At 48.0% G+C, this 16,688-nt stretch overlaps 1 protein-coding gene across 5 annotated transcripts in view; it reads right to left on the bottom strand.

Annotated features, from left to right (window-relative positions):
• pde10a (phosphodiesterase 10A) overlaps nucleotides 1-13,791 on the bottom strand; it is a 60,526-nt gene extending 46,735 nt beyond the window's left edge. For 2 of the 5 annotated variants that reach the window (XM_047029206.1, XM_047029207.1), the window contains exon 1: nucleotides 12,440-13,788. In XM_047029206.1, coding sequence (XP_046885162.1) covers nucleotides 12,440-12,515 — 76 coding nt within the window. In that variant the 5' untranslated portion in view covers nucleotides 12,516-13,788. Of the gene's footprint in view, nucleotides 1-12,439 lie in introns of all 5 variants that reach the window. The other 3 variants (XM_047029203.1, XM_047029201.1, XM_047029202.1) reach the window with 3 other exon arrangements.
• Nucleotides 13,792-16,688: the final 2,897 nt, after the last annotated feature.

The raw sequence follows: 16,688 nt of genomic DNA, 5'->3' as shown, positions 1-16,688 counted from the left end.
GAGAGGGAGACAGGGAGAGTAAAGAGAGGGAGACAGAGAGAGTAGAGAGAGGGAGACAGAGAGAGTAGAGAGAGGGAGACAGAGAGAGTAGAGAGAGGGAGACAGAGAGAGTAAAGAGAGGGAGACAGAGAGAGTAGAGAGAGGGAGACAGAGTAGAGAGAGGGAGACAGAGAGAGTAGAGAGAGGGAGACAGATAGTATCACTAGAGAGAAAAAGAGACAGAGTGAGAACACCCTAGAATGGAGTGAGCCAGCATTCTAGAAAACCTAAAAATGGCCGCCAGCACGCATGTGCTGCTTTGCTGTTTCCTGTTTGACCTGTTTGACCTGTATCAGCCAGGACCAAGTATGAACGCACCATCTGTCAATGCCCTCTTCTGTCTCAGCACAGCCCAGATCCCAGCCTAGTCTGGCCCAGCCCAGCCCAGTCTAGCACAGCCTAGTCAAGCCTAGCCCAGTCCAGCCCAGTCTAGCCCAGTCTAGCCTAGCCCAGTCTAGCCTAGCCCAGCCTAGTCCAGTCCAGCATAGCCTATCCTATCCAAAAATAATACATGTTTACTGAAAATAACCCATTTGAGTGTTTCAAATGCTTTCTCACACCTCCCCTCAGTATCTTGTTGTCCTATTCATTCCTATGGTTTGTCTTTATTGTCTGTTGCCAACTGCCTAGTTTGTCCTACTGTTGCACCTATGTTGCCTGCTTTGTTTTCTCACCGGCCTGTATCCTTCATTCATATCTGCCAGTGTCAGTCTATGGCCGAATCCCAATACTCCCCCTTACCCCTTCCCCTTCCCCCTTCCCCTTAACTTCCCCCTTCCCCTTGGCCCTCGAAAGTAAGGAGTTAGGGCTACATAGCCCTAGGAAATGGGACGCCACTTGGTTACAGGTACGTCATCTAGCACGTATTGATATCTCCAAAGCAGATAGTAGTGTCATGCAATGATATTAAACGAAATTCGCTGCTAATGGAGTTTACTTAGAACTGTAGACATGCTAGTCAAAGAAATGCGGAACTGTTGTGCAATTCAGAACTGTAACATTAGCGTACCAAACTAGCGATTTCTAGAAACGTTTCAATTAGGAAAATGGTTGCAAATATATTTCAATCAGGAGAGACCTGGATAGTGAAAGATATTTATTACAGCATAATAAATGTACTACAATGTTTGGAGCTTGGACCCCGCGGGGAATTATATAAATCAACGGGCGCCTGCCCAACGCCCAAAGAGAATCCCCCGCGGAGACCAGACACTGGTGGCGGTGGCACATCCGACGACCAATCGAGTCGAAGAAGGAGACAGGAACCGGGTGGCGACGGGGTGGTGGAGGGTCGCGCACTTGATGGCATGAACGAACTACACAGGGAGAGAATCGTATTTAAAGGCACGGATCATATGACGCCATGTATTGTAGGCGGGAGCGCTAATCAACCTGAACCCCAGTGACCGCCCAACCCGGGAACGGGGGAGGGTAGGGCGTTCTTAGCGGGGGGAGTGAGTAGTGCATACTATGAATGCGCCCGAGTGCAGGGATCGGTCTTGCCTGACTGAACTTGCGCTATGCTTCATATGTTCATGACTGTATTCTAGAAAACCTCATACTCAACATAACACAAAACAAGACTGTCATAATTTTTTTATCAATTAATTAAGCTGATAATATAACATTTATCAGACTCTCTGGATGATTTGGTCGCCATTGTTGCCGTTCGCGCAGTTTTCACATAGCCCTAGGTTTCAAGTAAGCTCCCAATCTTACTTGGTTTTAAGGGGTGTATACCCCTTAGTCTTAGCCCTTCCTCTAGTTTCAAAAGAGTATTGGGACACCACTAGCTCTCACGGGAACGCGCAAAACTAAGGGGAAGGGGTAAGGGGGAGTATTGGGATTCGGCCTATGTCTTGATTGTGGTTGTTGTTTGGTGTAAATAATGTCTGTGTCTTGCTTTGTGCTTTTTGTGCTTTTAACCTTGTTATCCCCTCTGACTCCCTATGTACTAATGCCCTGCTTTGTTAACCTGCTTGTTTTTGGTTGTTGCTTTTTCTGTATGTCTGTTCGGCTGTGGTTGTGTGCTGTTGTACTTTTTAGTACTTCCCCGCTCCCTTGCTTGTACTTTTTAGCCCCCTTCCCCGCTCCCTTGCTTGTACTTTTTGCCAGGCCATCACTGGAAATAAGATGTTGTTTTAAATGATTCTGTCTTGTTAAATAAAGGTTAAATACAATTTCACGTTACCAGATACAGGTCTCAGTGTCCCTTTTATTTCCTTAATGAATAAAGGTTACATATTTTGACAGCATAGTTGAGATATCATGTTTGAAAAATTACATGTCATGTAATTTTTACTGTTGTTAAAATGTTTGCTGTCATCTCTATTGTTGTTTGTTTGTCAGTTCAGATTAAAGTAACTAATGTTGCACCAGAAAATCAGTCTCCTCTCCTCTGTTCCTCAAGGAGTTATACTTTAGGTCACCGGACACATTTTCACTTAAGTTACGTAGATAATTCAAAATACAACCATATTGGTTACAAATGTACAAAACACTAATGCAGCCAATTGGTTTAAGATGGGGTTTATTTAAATCAGTTTGTTTCAATCAGTTAATCAGATTTTTGTTGCATTTGAGCATTTGTCTTTGCTAGACTTCGGCAGCACCAGCAGACTGGGAGGAGGGGGAGCTGGTGGAGAAGAGTAGCCCAGATGAGCTGCTCTCTCCTGGGGACTGCTGACAGCTGAAATACACCCTTGCCCCCTTTTAGATCACCATGACTGGTGCCTCCAGAATCCAAAGCACGAGTCGCACTAACTTTCCATTACAGCCCCTTCATCTTAAGACACAAATGTTTTTTTTCTGTACACATAACCTTCTGACTTCATACAACAATCTGACTACATTTTGACTACACATGGCTGAAACAGCAGCGTGATACAATACTAGCACACACAGGCAACCAGACACACAACCAGACACACAACCAGACACACAACCAGACACACAAGCAGACAGACACACAGACACACAACCAGACACACAACCAGACACACAAGCAGACACACAACCAGACAGACACACAACCAGACACACAGGCAACCAGACACACACAGGCAACCAGACACACAGGCAACCAGACACACAACCAGACACACAAGCAGACAGACACACAGACAACCAGACACACAAGCAGACAGACACACAGGCAACCAGACACACAGACACACACACCACAAGTGCTCTCACACGGTGACACAGGCAACACACACACTCCAACACACACACACTCCAACACACACACTCCAACACACACACTCCAACACACACACTCCAACACACACACTCCAACACACACACACTCCAACACACACACTCCAACACACACACTCCAACACACACACTCCAACACACACACACTCTAACACACACACTCCAACACACACACTCCAACACACACACACTCCAACACACACACACTCCAACACACACACTCCAACACACACACTCCAACACACACACACTCCAACACACACACTCCAACACACACACTCCAACACACACACTCCAACACACACACACTCCAACACACACACACTCCAACACACACACTCCAACACACACACACTCCAACACACACACTCCAACACACACACTCCAACACACACACACTCCAACACACACACTCCAACACACACACTCCAACACACACACAACACACACACACTCCAACACACACACTCCAACACACACACTCCAACACACACACTCCAACACACACACACTCCAACACACACACACTCCAACACACACACTCCAACACACACACACTCCAACACACACACTCCAACACACACACTCCAACACACACACTCCAACACACACACTCCAACACACACACTCCAACACACACACTCCAACACACACACTCCAACACACACACACTCCAACACACACACTCCAACACACACACACACCAACACACACACTCCAACACACACACTCCAACACACACACTCCAACACACACACTCCAACACACACACTCCAACACACACACACTCCAACACACACACTCCAACACACACACTCCAACACACACACTCCAACACACACACACTCCAACACACACACTCCAACACACACACTCCAACACACACACTCCAACACACACACACTCCACACACACACACACTCCAACACACACACTCCAACACACACACACTCCAACACACACACTCCAACACACACACTCCAACACACACACTCCAACACACACACACTCCAACACACACACTCCAACACACACACTCCAACACACACACTCCAACACACACACACTCCAACACACACACTCCAACACACACACTCCAACACACACACTCCAACACACACACACTCCAACACACACACACTCCAACACACACACTCCAACACACACACTCCAACACACACACTCCAACACACACACTCCAACACACACACTCCAACACACACACTCCAACACACACACACTCCAACACACACACTCCAACACACACACTCCAACACACACACTCCAACACACACACACTCCAACACACACACTCCAACACACACACACACTCCAACACACACACTCCAACACACACACTCCAACACACACACTCCAACACACACACTCCAACACACACACTCCAACACACACACTCCAACACACACACTCCAACACACACACACTCCAACACACACACTCCAACACACACACTCCAACACACACACTCCAACACACACACTCCAACACACACACTCCAACACACACACACTCCAACACACACACTCCAACACACACACTCCAACACACACACTCCAACACACACACTCCAACACACACACTCCAACACACACACTCCAACACACACACTCCAACACACACACACTCCAACACACACACTCCAACACACACACTCCAACACACACACTCCAACACACACACTCCAACACACACACTCCAACACACACACTCCAACACACACACTCCAACACACACACTCCAACACACACACACTCCAACACACACACTCCAACACACACACTCCAACACACACACACTCCAACACACACACTCCAACACACACACTCCAACACACACACTCCAACACACACACACTCCAACACACACACTCCAACACACACACTCCAACACACACACACTCCAACACACACACTCCAACACACACACTCCAACACACACACTCCAACACACACACTCCAACACACACACTCCAACACACACACTCCAACACACACACACTCCAACACACACACTCCAACACACACACTCCAACACACACACTCCAACACACACACACTCCAACACACACACTCCAACACACACACTCCAACACACACACTCCAACACACACACACCAACACACACACTCCAACACACACACTCCAACACACACACACTCCAACACACACACTCCAACACACACACTCCAACACACACACTCCAACACACACACACTCCAACACACACACTCCAACACACACACTCCAACACACACACACTCCAACACACACACTCCAACACACACACTCCAACACACACACTCCAACACACACACACTCCAACACACACACTCCAACACACACACACTCCAACACACACACTCCAACACACACACACTCCAACACACACACTCCAACACACACACTCCAACACACACACTCCAACACACACACACTCCAACACACACACTCCAACACACACACTCCAACACACACACTCCAACACACACACTCCAACACACACACACTCCAACACACACACTCCAACACACACACTCCAACACACACACTCCAACACACACACTCCAACACACACACTCCAACACACACACTCCAACACACACACTCCAACACACACACTCCAACACACACACTCCAACACACACACTCCAACACACACACACTCCAACACACACACTCCAACACACACACACTCCAACACACACACTCCAACACACACACTCCAACACACACACTCCAACACACACACACTCCAACACACACACTCCAACACACACACTCCAACACACACACTCCAACACACACACACTCCAACACACACACTCCAACACACACACTCCAACACACACACTCCAACACACACACTCCAACACACACACTCCAACACACACACTCCAACACACACACTCCAACACACACACTCCAACACACACACTCCAACACACACACTCCAACACACACACTCCAACACACACACTCCAACACACACACACACTCCAACACACACACTCCAACACACACACACTCCAACACACACACTCCAACACACACACTCCACACACACTCCAACACACACACACTCCAACACACACACTCCAACACACACACTCCACACACACACTCCAACACACACACTCCAACACACACACACCCAACACACACACTCCAACACACACACTCCAACACACACACTCCAACACACACACTCCAACACACACACTCCACACACACACTCCAACACACACACTCCAACACACACACTCCAACACACACACTCCAACACACACACTCCAACACACACACTCCAACACACACACTCCAACACACACACTCCAACACACACACTCCAACACACACACTCCAACACACACACTCCAACACACACACACTCCAACACACACACTCCAACACACACACTCCACACACACACTCCAACACACACACTCCAACACACACACTCCAACACACACACTCCAACACACACACTCCAACACACACACACTCCAACACACACACTCCACACACACACTCCAACACACACACTCCAACACACACACTCCAACACACACACTCCAACACACACACTCCAACACACACACTCCACACACACACTCCAACACACACACTCCAACACACACACTCCAACACACACACACTCCAACACACACACACTCCAACACACACACTCCAACACACACACTCCAACACACACACTCCAACACACACACTCCAACACACACACTCCCAACACACACACTCCAACACACACACTCCAACACACACACTCCAACACACACACTCCAACACCAACACACACACTCCAACACACACACACACTCCAACACACACACTCCAACACACACACACTCCAACACACACACTCCAACACACACACTCCAACACACACACTCCAACACACACACACTCCAACACACACACTCCAACACACACACACTCCAACACACACACTCCAACACACACACACTCCAACACACACACTCCACACACACACTCCAACACACACACTCCAACACACACACTCCAACACACACACTCCAACACACACACACTCCAACACACACACTCCAACACACACACACTCCAACACACACACACTCCAACACACACACTCCAACACACACACACTCCAACACACACACTCCAACACACACACTCCAACACACACACACTCCAACACACACACTCCAACACACACACTCCAACACACACACACTCCAACACACACACTCCAACACACACACTCCAACACACACACACTCCAACACACACACTCCAACACACACACACTCCAACACACACACTCCAACACACACACTCCAACACACACACACTCCAACACACACACTCCAACACACACACCCAACACACACACTCCAACACACACACTCCAACACACACACACTCCAACACACACACTCCAACACACACACTCCAACACACACACTCCAACACACACACACTCCAACACACACACTCCAACACACACACTCCAACACACACACTCCAACACACACACTCCAACACACACACACTCCAACACACACACTCCAACACACACACTCCAACACACACACACTCCAACACACACACTCCAACACACACACTCCAACACACACACACTCCAACACACACACTCCAACACACACACTCCAACACACACACACTCCAACACACACACTCCAACACACACACTCCAACACACACACTCCAACACACACACACTCCAACACACACACTCCAACACACACACTCCAACACACACACTCCAACACACACACACTCCAACACACACACACTCCAACACACACACTCCAACACACACACTCCAACACACACACACTCCAACACACACACTCCAACACACACACACTCCAACACACACACTCCAACACACACACACTCCAACACACACACTCCAACACACACACACTCCAACACACACACTCCAACACACACACACTCCAACACACACACTCCAACACACACACTCCAACACACCAATCACATGCAGCACACACCCCAGAGCCGTGTGCCCCCCGCCCCTCCCCCTCTGGTTGACGAGACCCAGCCCAGCCGGAGTGCTGACGTCAGACTCCGGCCCATGAAACCCCAGCCCTCTGGAACGGGGCTGCATACATCTTCACAGCTCTGCTACTGGTCCCCCACTCACCCCGCCCCTGCTCTGTCACACGGGCAGGAACGCCAGCTATTCACACACACACACGTGCGCGTGGGTCAAGTACATATTTGCATGCTGCAGCGATGTAGATCATCCGGGGTGTGACGTCAATGAAAGCCATCATCATCATGCTCTACTTTGTTCAATGTGTGTGAGAGTGAGTGTTTGATGTGGGAAGACCAGCTGTAAATATGGTTTTCATTTAAAAAAAAAATGTGTGTGAATTTCTTATTCACGTCACATACTAAAATATATCAAAATACATTCATACTCTAACAACTAGCTTGTCTAAAGTTAAAGAAAGAAGAAAGAATTACAACCATATCGACATAAGAGAAAACAGAGAGAGAGAGTGAGGAGGAAAAGAGGCCAGATGAAAAGAGAGGGAGAAGGAGGGGAGAATAGAGACCCACAGAGAGGGCTAGGGAGAGGAGGAGGGAGAGGGAGGGCGGGAGAGAAGGGGATAGAGTGGGAGGGGGGAGAGGGAGGGGGAGAGGGAGGTGTATACTGAACATGGGCTGCAGGAGGACCATGAATCAAAATACACAAACGTTTAGAAACGTGTGAGGAGAAAGGAGGGGAGAGGAGAGGAAGAGAGAGGAGTGGAAGGGGGAGAGGAGGAGCGGAGAGGAAGGGAGAAGAAGAGAGAGGAGGAATGGAGGGGGAAGAGGAGGAGAGAGCAGCGGAGAGGAAGGGAGAGTAGCGGAGAGGAAGAGAGAGGAGGGGAGGGGCAAGGAGGGGAGAGAAGGGGAGAGGAGGGGAGAGGAAGAGAGAGGAAGGGAGAGGAAAAGAGAGGAGAGGAAGAGAGAGGAGGAAAGGAAGGGGGAGAGGAGGGGAGAAGAGAAGAGGGAGAAAAGGGGAGAGGAGGGGAGAGGAAGGGGGAGAAGGGGAGAGGAGGGGAGGGAAGAAGAAAGGAGAGGAAGAGAGAGGAAGCAAGGAGGGAGGAGAGGAGGAAAGGGGGGGGCGGAAGAGAGGAAAAGATAGAAAGGGAGGAGGGGGGACGAGGGGAGAGAAGGGGAGAGGAAGAGAGAAGAAGAGAGAGGAGTAGAGAGGAGGGTAGAGGAGAGAAGAGAAAAGAAGGGGAGAGGAGAAGAAAAGAGAGGAGGGAGTGAAGGGGAGAGAATGGGAGAGGAAGGGAGAGAAAGGGAGAAGAGAGAGGAAAAGAGAGGAGAGGAAGAGAGAGGAGGGGGAGAGGAGGAGAGAGGAGGGGAGAGAAGAGAGGAGAGGAGAAGAGAGGAGGAGAGAAGGGGGGAGGAGGGGAAAGAAGGGGAGAGGAAGGGAGAGAAAGAGAGAGGAGGGGAGAGCAGAAGAGAGGAGAGGAAGGGGGAGAGGAGGAGAGAGGAGGGGAGAGGAAGGGAGAGGAAAAGAGAGGAGAGAGGAGGGGAGAGGAAGGGAAAGGAGAAAAGATTAGGGAAGAGGAGGGAGTCAAAGGAGAAAACAGAGGGAAGAGGTCTGAATGGACAGCAGCCTGCGAGAGAGGACTGGAGAGAGGCAGGGAGGAGGAAAAGAGAGTGCAGGGGGGGCAAGGAGAGAGACTGAACATGGAGGACAGAGCAGAGGACTAGACCAGAGAGCTGAACTATTTAGTCATCCACCTTAGCCCAACTCCAAAGCACTCTAGAGAGAAGATAATCATTACAAAAGATAGAGAAACACTGTATCATGACACACATCTCCAGGGCCCTTCTGTGCAGTTTGGAACTGCACCACCAGGTGGGGCTGCTGTAAAGGACAAGTGTACTTATGTTGCCCACACATATACTGTCAGAGAATGGGGGATGTCTCTGTGTCTCTAAGCCAACATAAGCACTTTCGATCTCTCTCATACTCTCTCTTTATCTCACTCTCTTTCACATACACACACACATTTTGCGCATTGAGCAGGTCAACTAGTTACAGCATAAGACATACAGTACCAGCAGCTTGTAACCTAGGATATGAACCTGGTGCAGCTAGTAACCTAGGAGATGAACCAGAAGAATCTAGTAACCTAGGAGATGTGACAGGAGCAGCTTGTCAGGTAGGTTCAATGGTGCATTCAAACGCTCATCTCCCAAACATGGATAAACATCAACAGCAGGAAATGTAGAGGAAGAGGAGAGAAAACTTGTGCGCTGACAGAGAGACAAACAGAGACTGGCAGGCTTGTAGACAGACAGACAGACAGACAGACAGACTTGCGAACAGACAGGAGCAGGGTGGGAGGGAAACCTGTCTCTAATACTGATTGGGTGGCATGGAGGGGGGGGGGGGGTTGTTCTGTAGTTGTAGCCACACCCCCATCACAAAGCTGCTTTCAGTGTGTTTGTGTGCAGGCGTCCGACCAAGACGTTATCTTATATTAGCATGCATCTAACAAGCAATCCAGATATAAGTGGAGCCAGTCAGTCAGTCTCAGTCAGTCAGTCAGTCAGTTTCAAGTTCAAGGCTGAGCAGTTAGTGACTTGGGCTATTAATCAGAAGCTTGCCGGTTCGATTCCCGGCAGTGCCCCGCAATGACGTTGTGTCCTTGGGCAAGGCACTTCACCCTACTTGTCTCGGGGGGAATGTACTTACTGTAAACCTCCTTACTATAAACCTCCTAAATATACAAAATAATAAACAATAAAGTATACTAAACCTATAATACACATAATATCCTATACTGACTTTATAATCTATATTAATTTAGAGACAAGTAGGGTAATATTAGTGCAATATTGCTGATTGTGCAACCAGTAGCTGAAAGTGACTAGAGTAGTGTCGACAGTGTATCAATGTCGATATCAATGTTCATTCAGAAGCCTGATGGCCCTTGGAAAGAAACTGTAGTCCAGTCTGTGTGTGCGAGACCAAATGCTGCGGTAACGCCAGCCAGAAGACAACGAGTAAAAAGACTGAAGGATGGGTAGTAACAGTCTCTTAGAATCCGGCCATCTTTCCTGTGTTTGTCTGTCTGTCAGTCAGTTAGTATGCTCATTGTGCCCTTCAATGGAAGCCAGAGAGCTGTGTAATCCAGGGGCAGTCTGGATGATGTGACACGTCGGATTAGGAATGTGTGTTCATGACCACATGTGTGTTGCGAGCAGCTATGATTGGTGAATTTCTGTGGATTATTATAGGGCCTTGTATTTGAGATGCAGGGATGGACTGTAGGGCCGGACAGTAGGGAGAAGAGGAAAGGTGGAGGAGAGGTGGAGGGGAGGGGAGGAGAGTGGAAAGGGGGGGAGGGGAGGAAGGGAGATGGGGAGGAGGAGGAGAGTAGAGGAGATGAGAGAGGAGAGGAAAGGAAAGGAAAAGAGAGGAAAGGAAAAGATGAGAGTGTAGAGGAGAGGAGGGGAGAGAGGAGAGGAGGGCCCAGATGTCACGCTCAGCGAGGGAGTGGAGGATGTTCCTGTCTCTTCTTCCTGCTTGCCAAGGAAACCTCCGGTCTGGGCCCCGAACCAAGACCCTGCAGCCTGGCTGGATCCTGGCCCAGCAGCCACACCACCTCAGGCCCAGGGCCATGCTCTCTGTCCCAACACAAACACAGCTCCACAGAGTTCTCGATACTACTTCATGATTTTCAGATTACAACAAGTGAGATTAGGACGTTGCAGAGCAGGCTATGCTAAAATTGTATGCAGCATGATTGACAGCGTTCATGCCGAGTGGATTAAACGCGCTGTCTAGAGAGCTTGGTCACTAAGCAGCTGCTCTCCTCTGAGCTACGCTGTTTCAATCAATAAAAAAACGACTTCTTCTATGGTAGGCCTACTGTTCCTTAATCACTTCCTGTAACAGACTGATTTAGCCAATTCTGGTGTAAATCACACTCCAGACATACACGACAGGAGTATGGTATCGTTGTCAAACCTAATGCATAGTATGTATTTATATAAACTGCATATTTTAAATAATTCTGACATAACTTTCATCACCATTGAACCAGAAGCTTCCACGTAGCCTACAACACGCACTATATAGACGTCGAATAACGTACCTGTGTCACTGCTTCCTGTATGCTGGAAGTCTTCAACACGTGCAAGGGCCCCAGGACTTTTCCGTTTCTTCGACATTTGGCGCTCTTTGTTTAGCAATGACGCCCGGGTCCTTCGGTGTAGCGCAAGCGAGAGGAGGTGTGTAACAAGATGCTAGCAGCAAATCACAGTTGGGTTCGTGTACCAGTCAGAGGTTGAAGAGAGCAGAGGTCCTGATAAACGTCAGTATTGTTCATCCAGACCTCTTCTCTTCTTCACTGTTCTCTCTATTCTCCCACCTAGACCAGTGTGTTTCCGACCAGTTCAGACTGAGGAAGTTGGCAGGTGCGCAAATGCCCGGTCACCGCAGACGTACGGATTGAGGTACTGTCGGTGACAACAGCGGTAATATAAATGTCCGTCTTCGGGGAGGCGATAGGCTTATCTTTTTTCTCTGACAAACGAGAAATGTTGCAGCGGAGGTGATTTGTTGATCACGTGTGTCCCGGCGTATTCTGTCCCGTGCTGGGTGGGAAATTACGCACGAGAAGTAATTTGCGCCCTTTCATGACTCCGAGACAGACTAGCGGCTCAAACACGCACTTTATGGTTAACATTGTTTTCATTTCCTTAAAATCAGTCACCTGGATGTTTCTCGTTTCATGCGTGAATCTCTGGCGCGCTAAAATGACACGTGCAAAAGCCAGGGACCTGTGGAGAGCACAGGCCTGCAGGCTCACAGGTGTGATGTTAGTCTACATGACGTACTCTCCCCTTCTCGCTCTCGTTCATACTAACAACTGACTCTTGCGGAGGTAAGGCAGCAGTCCATCTAACATGACTGACCGGAAACCCTATGGTGTCCATTTGGCACCCGCGCGCATTATGATTGTTGTGACACGGCCAGGGAGCCATGGGTGAAAGATGCCAACATCTGGCGCACGCCTCTTCAGATTTCTTCCTTCCGTGCCGGTCCGCCACACAGCACCGGGAACCCCGCTGGGAGAAGAGTAAACAGCTTTGCTCTTTTCCTCTTCTTGGTAAAACGCGCCGTCAGTCCGTGGACGTGTGTAGAACACTCCGCTTGTCTTCTGAGTCCTTTTGTAAAACTTCTTAATCCTGTTGCTAAGGAAACATAACTCGACCAAACGTGCATGGTTTAGCGCCTGTCTTTAGCGACCAGGTTTAAGGCAGCGAAACAATGTCTTTATCTTCTCCGCCTATGCAGGCAGATGTCCGTCTCACTAAAAGGTACTTAACACAGCAACTTGAGGTTTGAGACAGTAAGTAAGTGGTACGCTTCGCGAGACGCTCCGGGGGTGGCTCCCTCGTTCTGGAAGGGGCAATGACGTCAGTGGCTTTTTATTTAACCGTTTTTTTCCTTGGTCTTTCTCCTCCCGTAAACTACCTGTGTCAAGGCGACACTTTTAGATGAACTCCATGTAATAACCACCAAACCCATCATGATACTTGCGCTAAACACCAAGACCTTTACACACTGCTCACATAGTCCGGCTATGAATCGACCCATTCAACCGACTGTTTAGGTACTTTACCGAGACCTAAATATCTTCAGATGTGAGCAAACAAAGAACCATAAACAAAAGGTAATCATAACCTGCTTCATCCCTCTCTTCTGCTTTTAATCCCGTTCATGTGTACAGCTACTGGTTTCTCTGGAGACATGCTCGAGTCTAGCCACCTGTTGAGCTTTTAGTCATCTAGACACACACACCCCTACACGCACACACTTTTCTTTTTCCCTCAGTCTCTCCCTTTTCTCTCTCTCTCTCTCTCTCTCTCTCTCTCTCTCTCTCTCTCTCTTTCTCTCTCTATCTCTATCTCTATCTCACTCACTCTCTCTCTCTCTCTCTTTCTCTGACCAACAACCCATAATTGTTTCATGACGCAAATTGATTGTTTAGTTTCTCACGTCTTCAATTGATTTTATGTGGTTTCATGGGAGTCTCTTTTGAATTTTTCGAAGTGGCATACAGTTGCGTTTATGCCAGTGACGCTCGTCTGCCGTATTTTCTGAGGGCAAACACGCTCGGTGCTCCGCGGCCCTCCCCCTTCTCCCTCTCCCCACTTCTCATTCACTGCAGTACTGACGTCAGAGCTGCTTGCGTCAATGCCGGGCTCTAACAGAGAGAGCTGTTTTTCAATAGGATCCAAATGGGATTATTAGGCTTGGAGAGAGAGAAAACTGCCTTCGGGGCTTTTTAGGTTTAAAATAAAAAAGGTCTGCTTTATGCTTTGGTTTTCAGATTTAAAAAAAGGCTTGGGCCTCAATACACCTAGCCTAAGGTTTAAAGAGGCATTTTAGGAACACTGACTTGTTTCTTTGTCAATGTTAGTCTGCCTGGTGTTAAAAATCAGTTCAAATGCCAGGGCTGCTTGAGTAGGAGTATGAATGGTCTCATGATCAGAAAGAACCAGATATGGTCTCCAACACCTTCCTGACGACTTTACCTGTAATTACAACCCACATTCACCCCTTCTCCTTCCCACGTTCACCCTTTCTCCTTCCCCTCTCTTCATCCTATTCCCCCCTCCCCCCCCTGTTGTGATGCGAGAGATGCAGCCCATCATACAACCATGCATCAGCGTCATCACCAGCGTCATCACCAGCGTCATCACCATCACCCTCAGCAGCGTGAAGAGCAGCCCTCGTCACTCCTTTCAGCATGTCAATAGAGATGTGGACTTACATGCGGTTGGCTGGCTAAGATGATGACAGGCCTGTGATTGGCTGGCTAGAAGAGCTGAAAGATGGCAAGGTCTATTTGAGGGGGTAGACAGACAGACAGACAGACAGACAGACAGACAGACAGACAGACAGACAGACAGACAGACAGACAGACAGACAGACAGACAGACAGACTGGCAGGCAGCCGGGCATGCAGGCGGGCAGGCAGGCAGTTAGGCACAGACAGACAGAGAGGCAGGCAGGCATGTCAGAATGACAGGCAGACAGACGGGTACACTAACAGAGACAGACATGAATGTCTGAATAACTGTGTTTGTGCATGGATGTAATACATAGGTTAGTGCTGCCCTCTGCAGGGGGTATGTTGTCACTACACTGTGCCAACACCTAAATGTAAAAAATCTTTTGTTCAGGTATGAAAAATGTTTTTGTGTAGTATGTCAATAAAAAATACAAACTTTGAGTTGGTTGTCACATTATAACAGGTGTGTGTGTAGCACTGTGGTACAGTGTTAATCCACACATACTGTGTATTGTAAATATACATACTAGTGGTGCATAGATTTCTTTTTTTAATCTAGCCCTCCTGTTGTGTTCTGGTCAAAATGGACCGATTTACTAGTTTTCTCCCTGAAAAAAATGTAGTTAATTTATTCTGATTGCCATAAGGTTCCATGACTTTGTCCACACAGGGTATCTAAACAGCCCCCAAAAATATTTAGGAATTTCATAAAAATGTGGGTGTTTTATTTAACTTTTGTACACCTGTGGTGTTCCCGGTCAAAAATGACCGGTCATTCAAAAAATGGGTAAAACTAAGATGTATTTTATAAAATGTTGTTCAGGCACACACCCATACAACAAATGGACACACTTAACCTCCCAGACCCAACATGCACATGTGTTTGAGTACAATATGCACACACACACACACACACACATACACACACACACATACACACACACACATACACACACACACACACACAGAATATGATCCAGACGAAGAGACAACCGATGTTGTACAATCTAGTGATGAGGAAGAGGGCCCTGCTCAGGTGGTTGTGACAGTCCTGTTCAAGAATGGGAGTTTGTGGTTTGTTCTTCATCCCCACTTGAGTGGAGAAGTCGACTGTCGACTGAAAATGACATAAGGATGACCCCAGGGCCAACCAGATATGCCATCTCCCGGGTTGGTGACATAAAATCCTGCTTCAAACTGTTCCTGACAGAGTCCATTAAAACCATATAAACATGACTAACTTGGAGGGTAGATGTGTTTACAAAGACAACTGGAAGGAGATAGACCCGACCAACATCCAAGCGTACATATTCAAAATAATCCACATATTATGCTTCTTTCACTCAAAGATGAGTTGCATACAATTGTGTCAATGAGGCCTACATACCATAAATGGCAAACAGAAGTTTAAAACTTGTAGTGTTTGCAAGAACTTAAGTTGCTAAAAAGATGTAATACAATATTAGTTGATAATATATGTATTTTTATGGAATTATAGTCAGCTATAATGGGGCGGTCACTTTTGACCGGGAACACAAAA

This window comes from Hypomesus transpacificus, chromosome 11 (assembly GCF_021917145.1).
Source record: "Hypomesus transpacificus isolate Combined female chromosome 11, fHypTra1, whole genome shotgun sequence".
In the NCBI taxonomy this organism is placed as follows: Eukaryota; Metazoa; Chordata; class Actinopteri; order Osmeriformes; family Osmeridae; genus Hypomesus; species Hypomesus transpacificus.
Note: the sequence above shows the minus strand (reverse complement) of the source record. Positions and strands in the feature narration are given on the sequence as shown.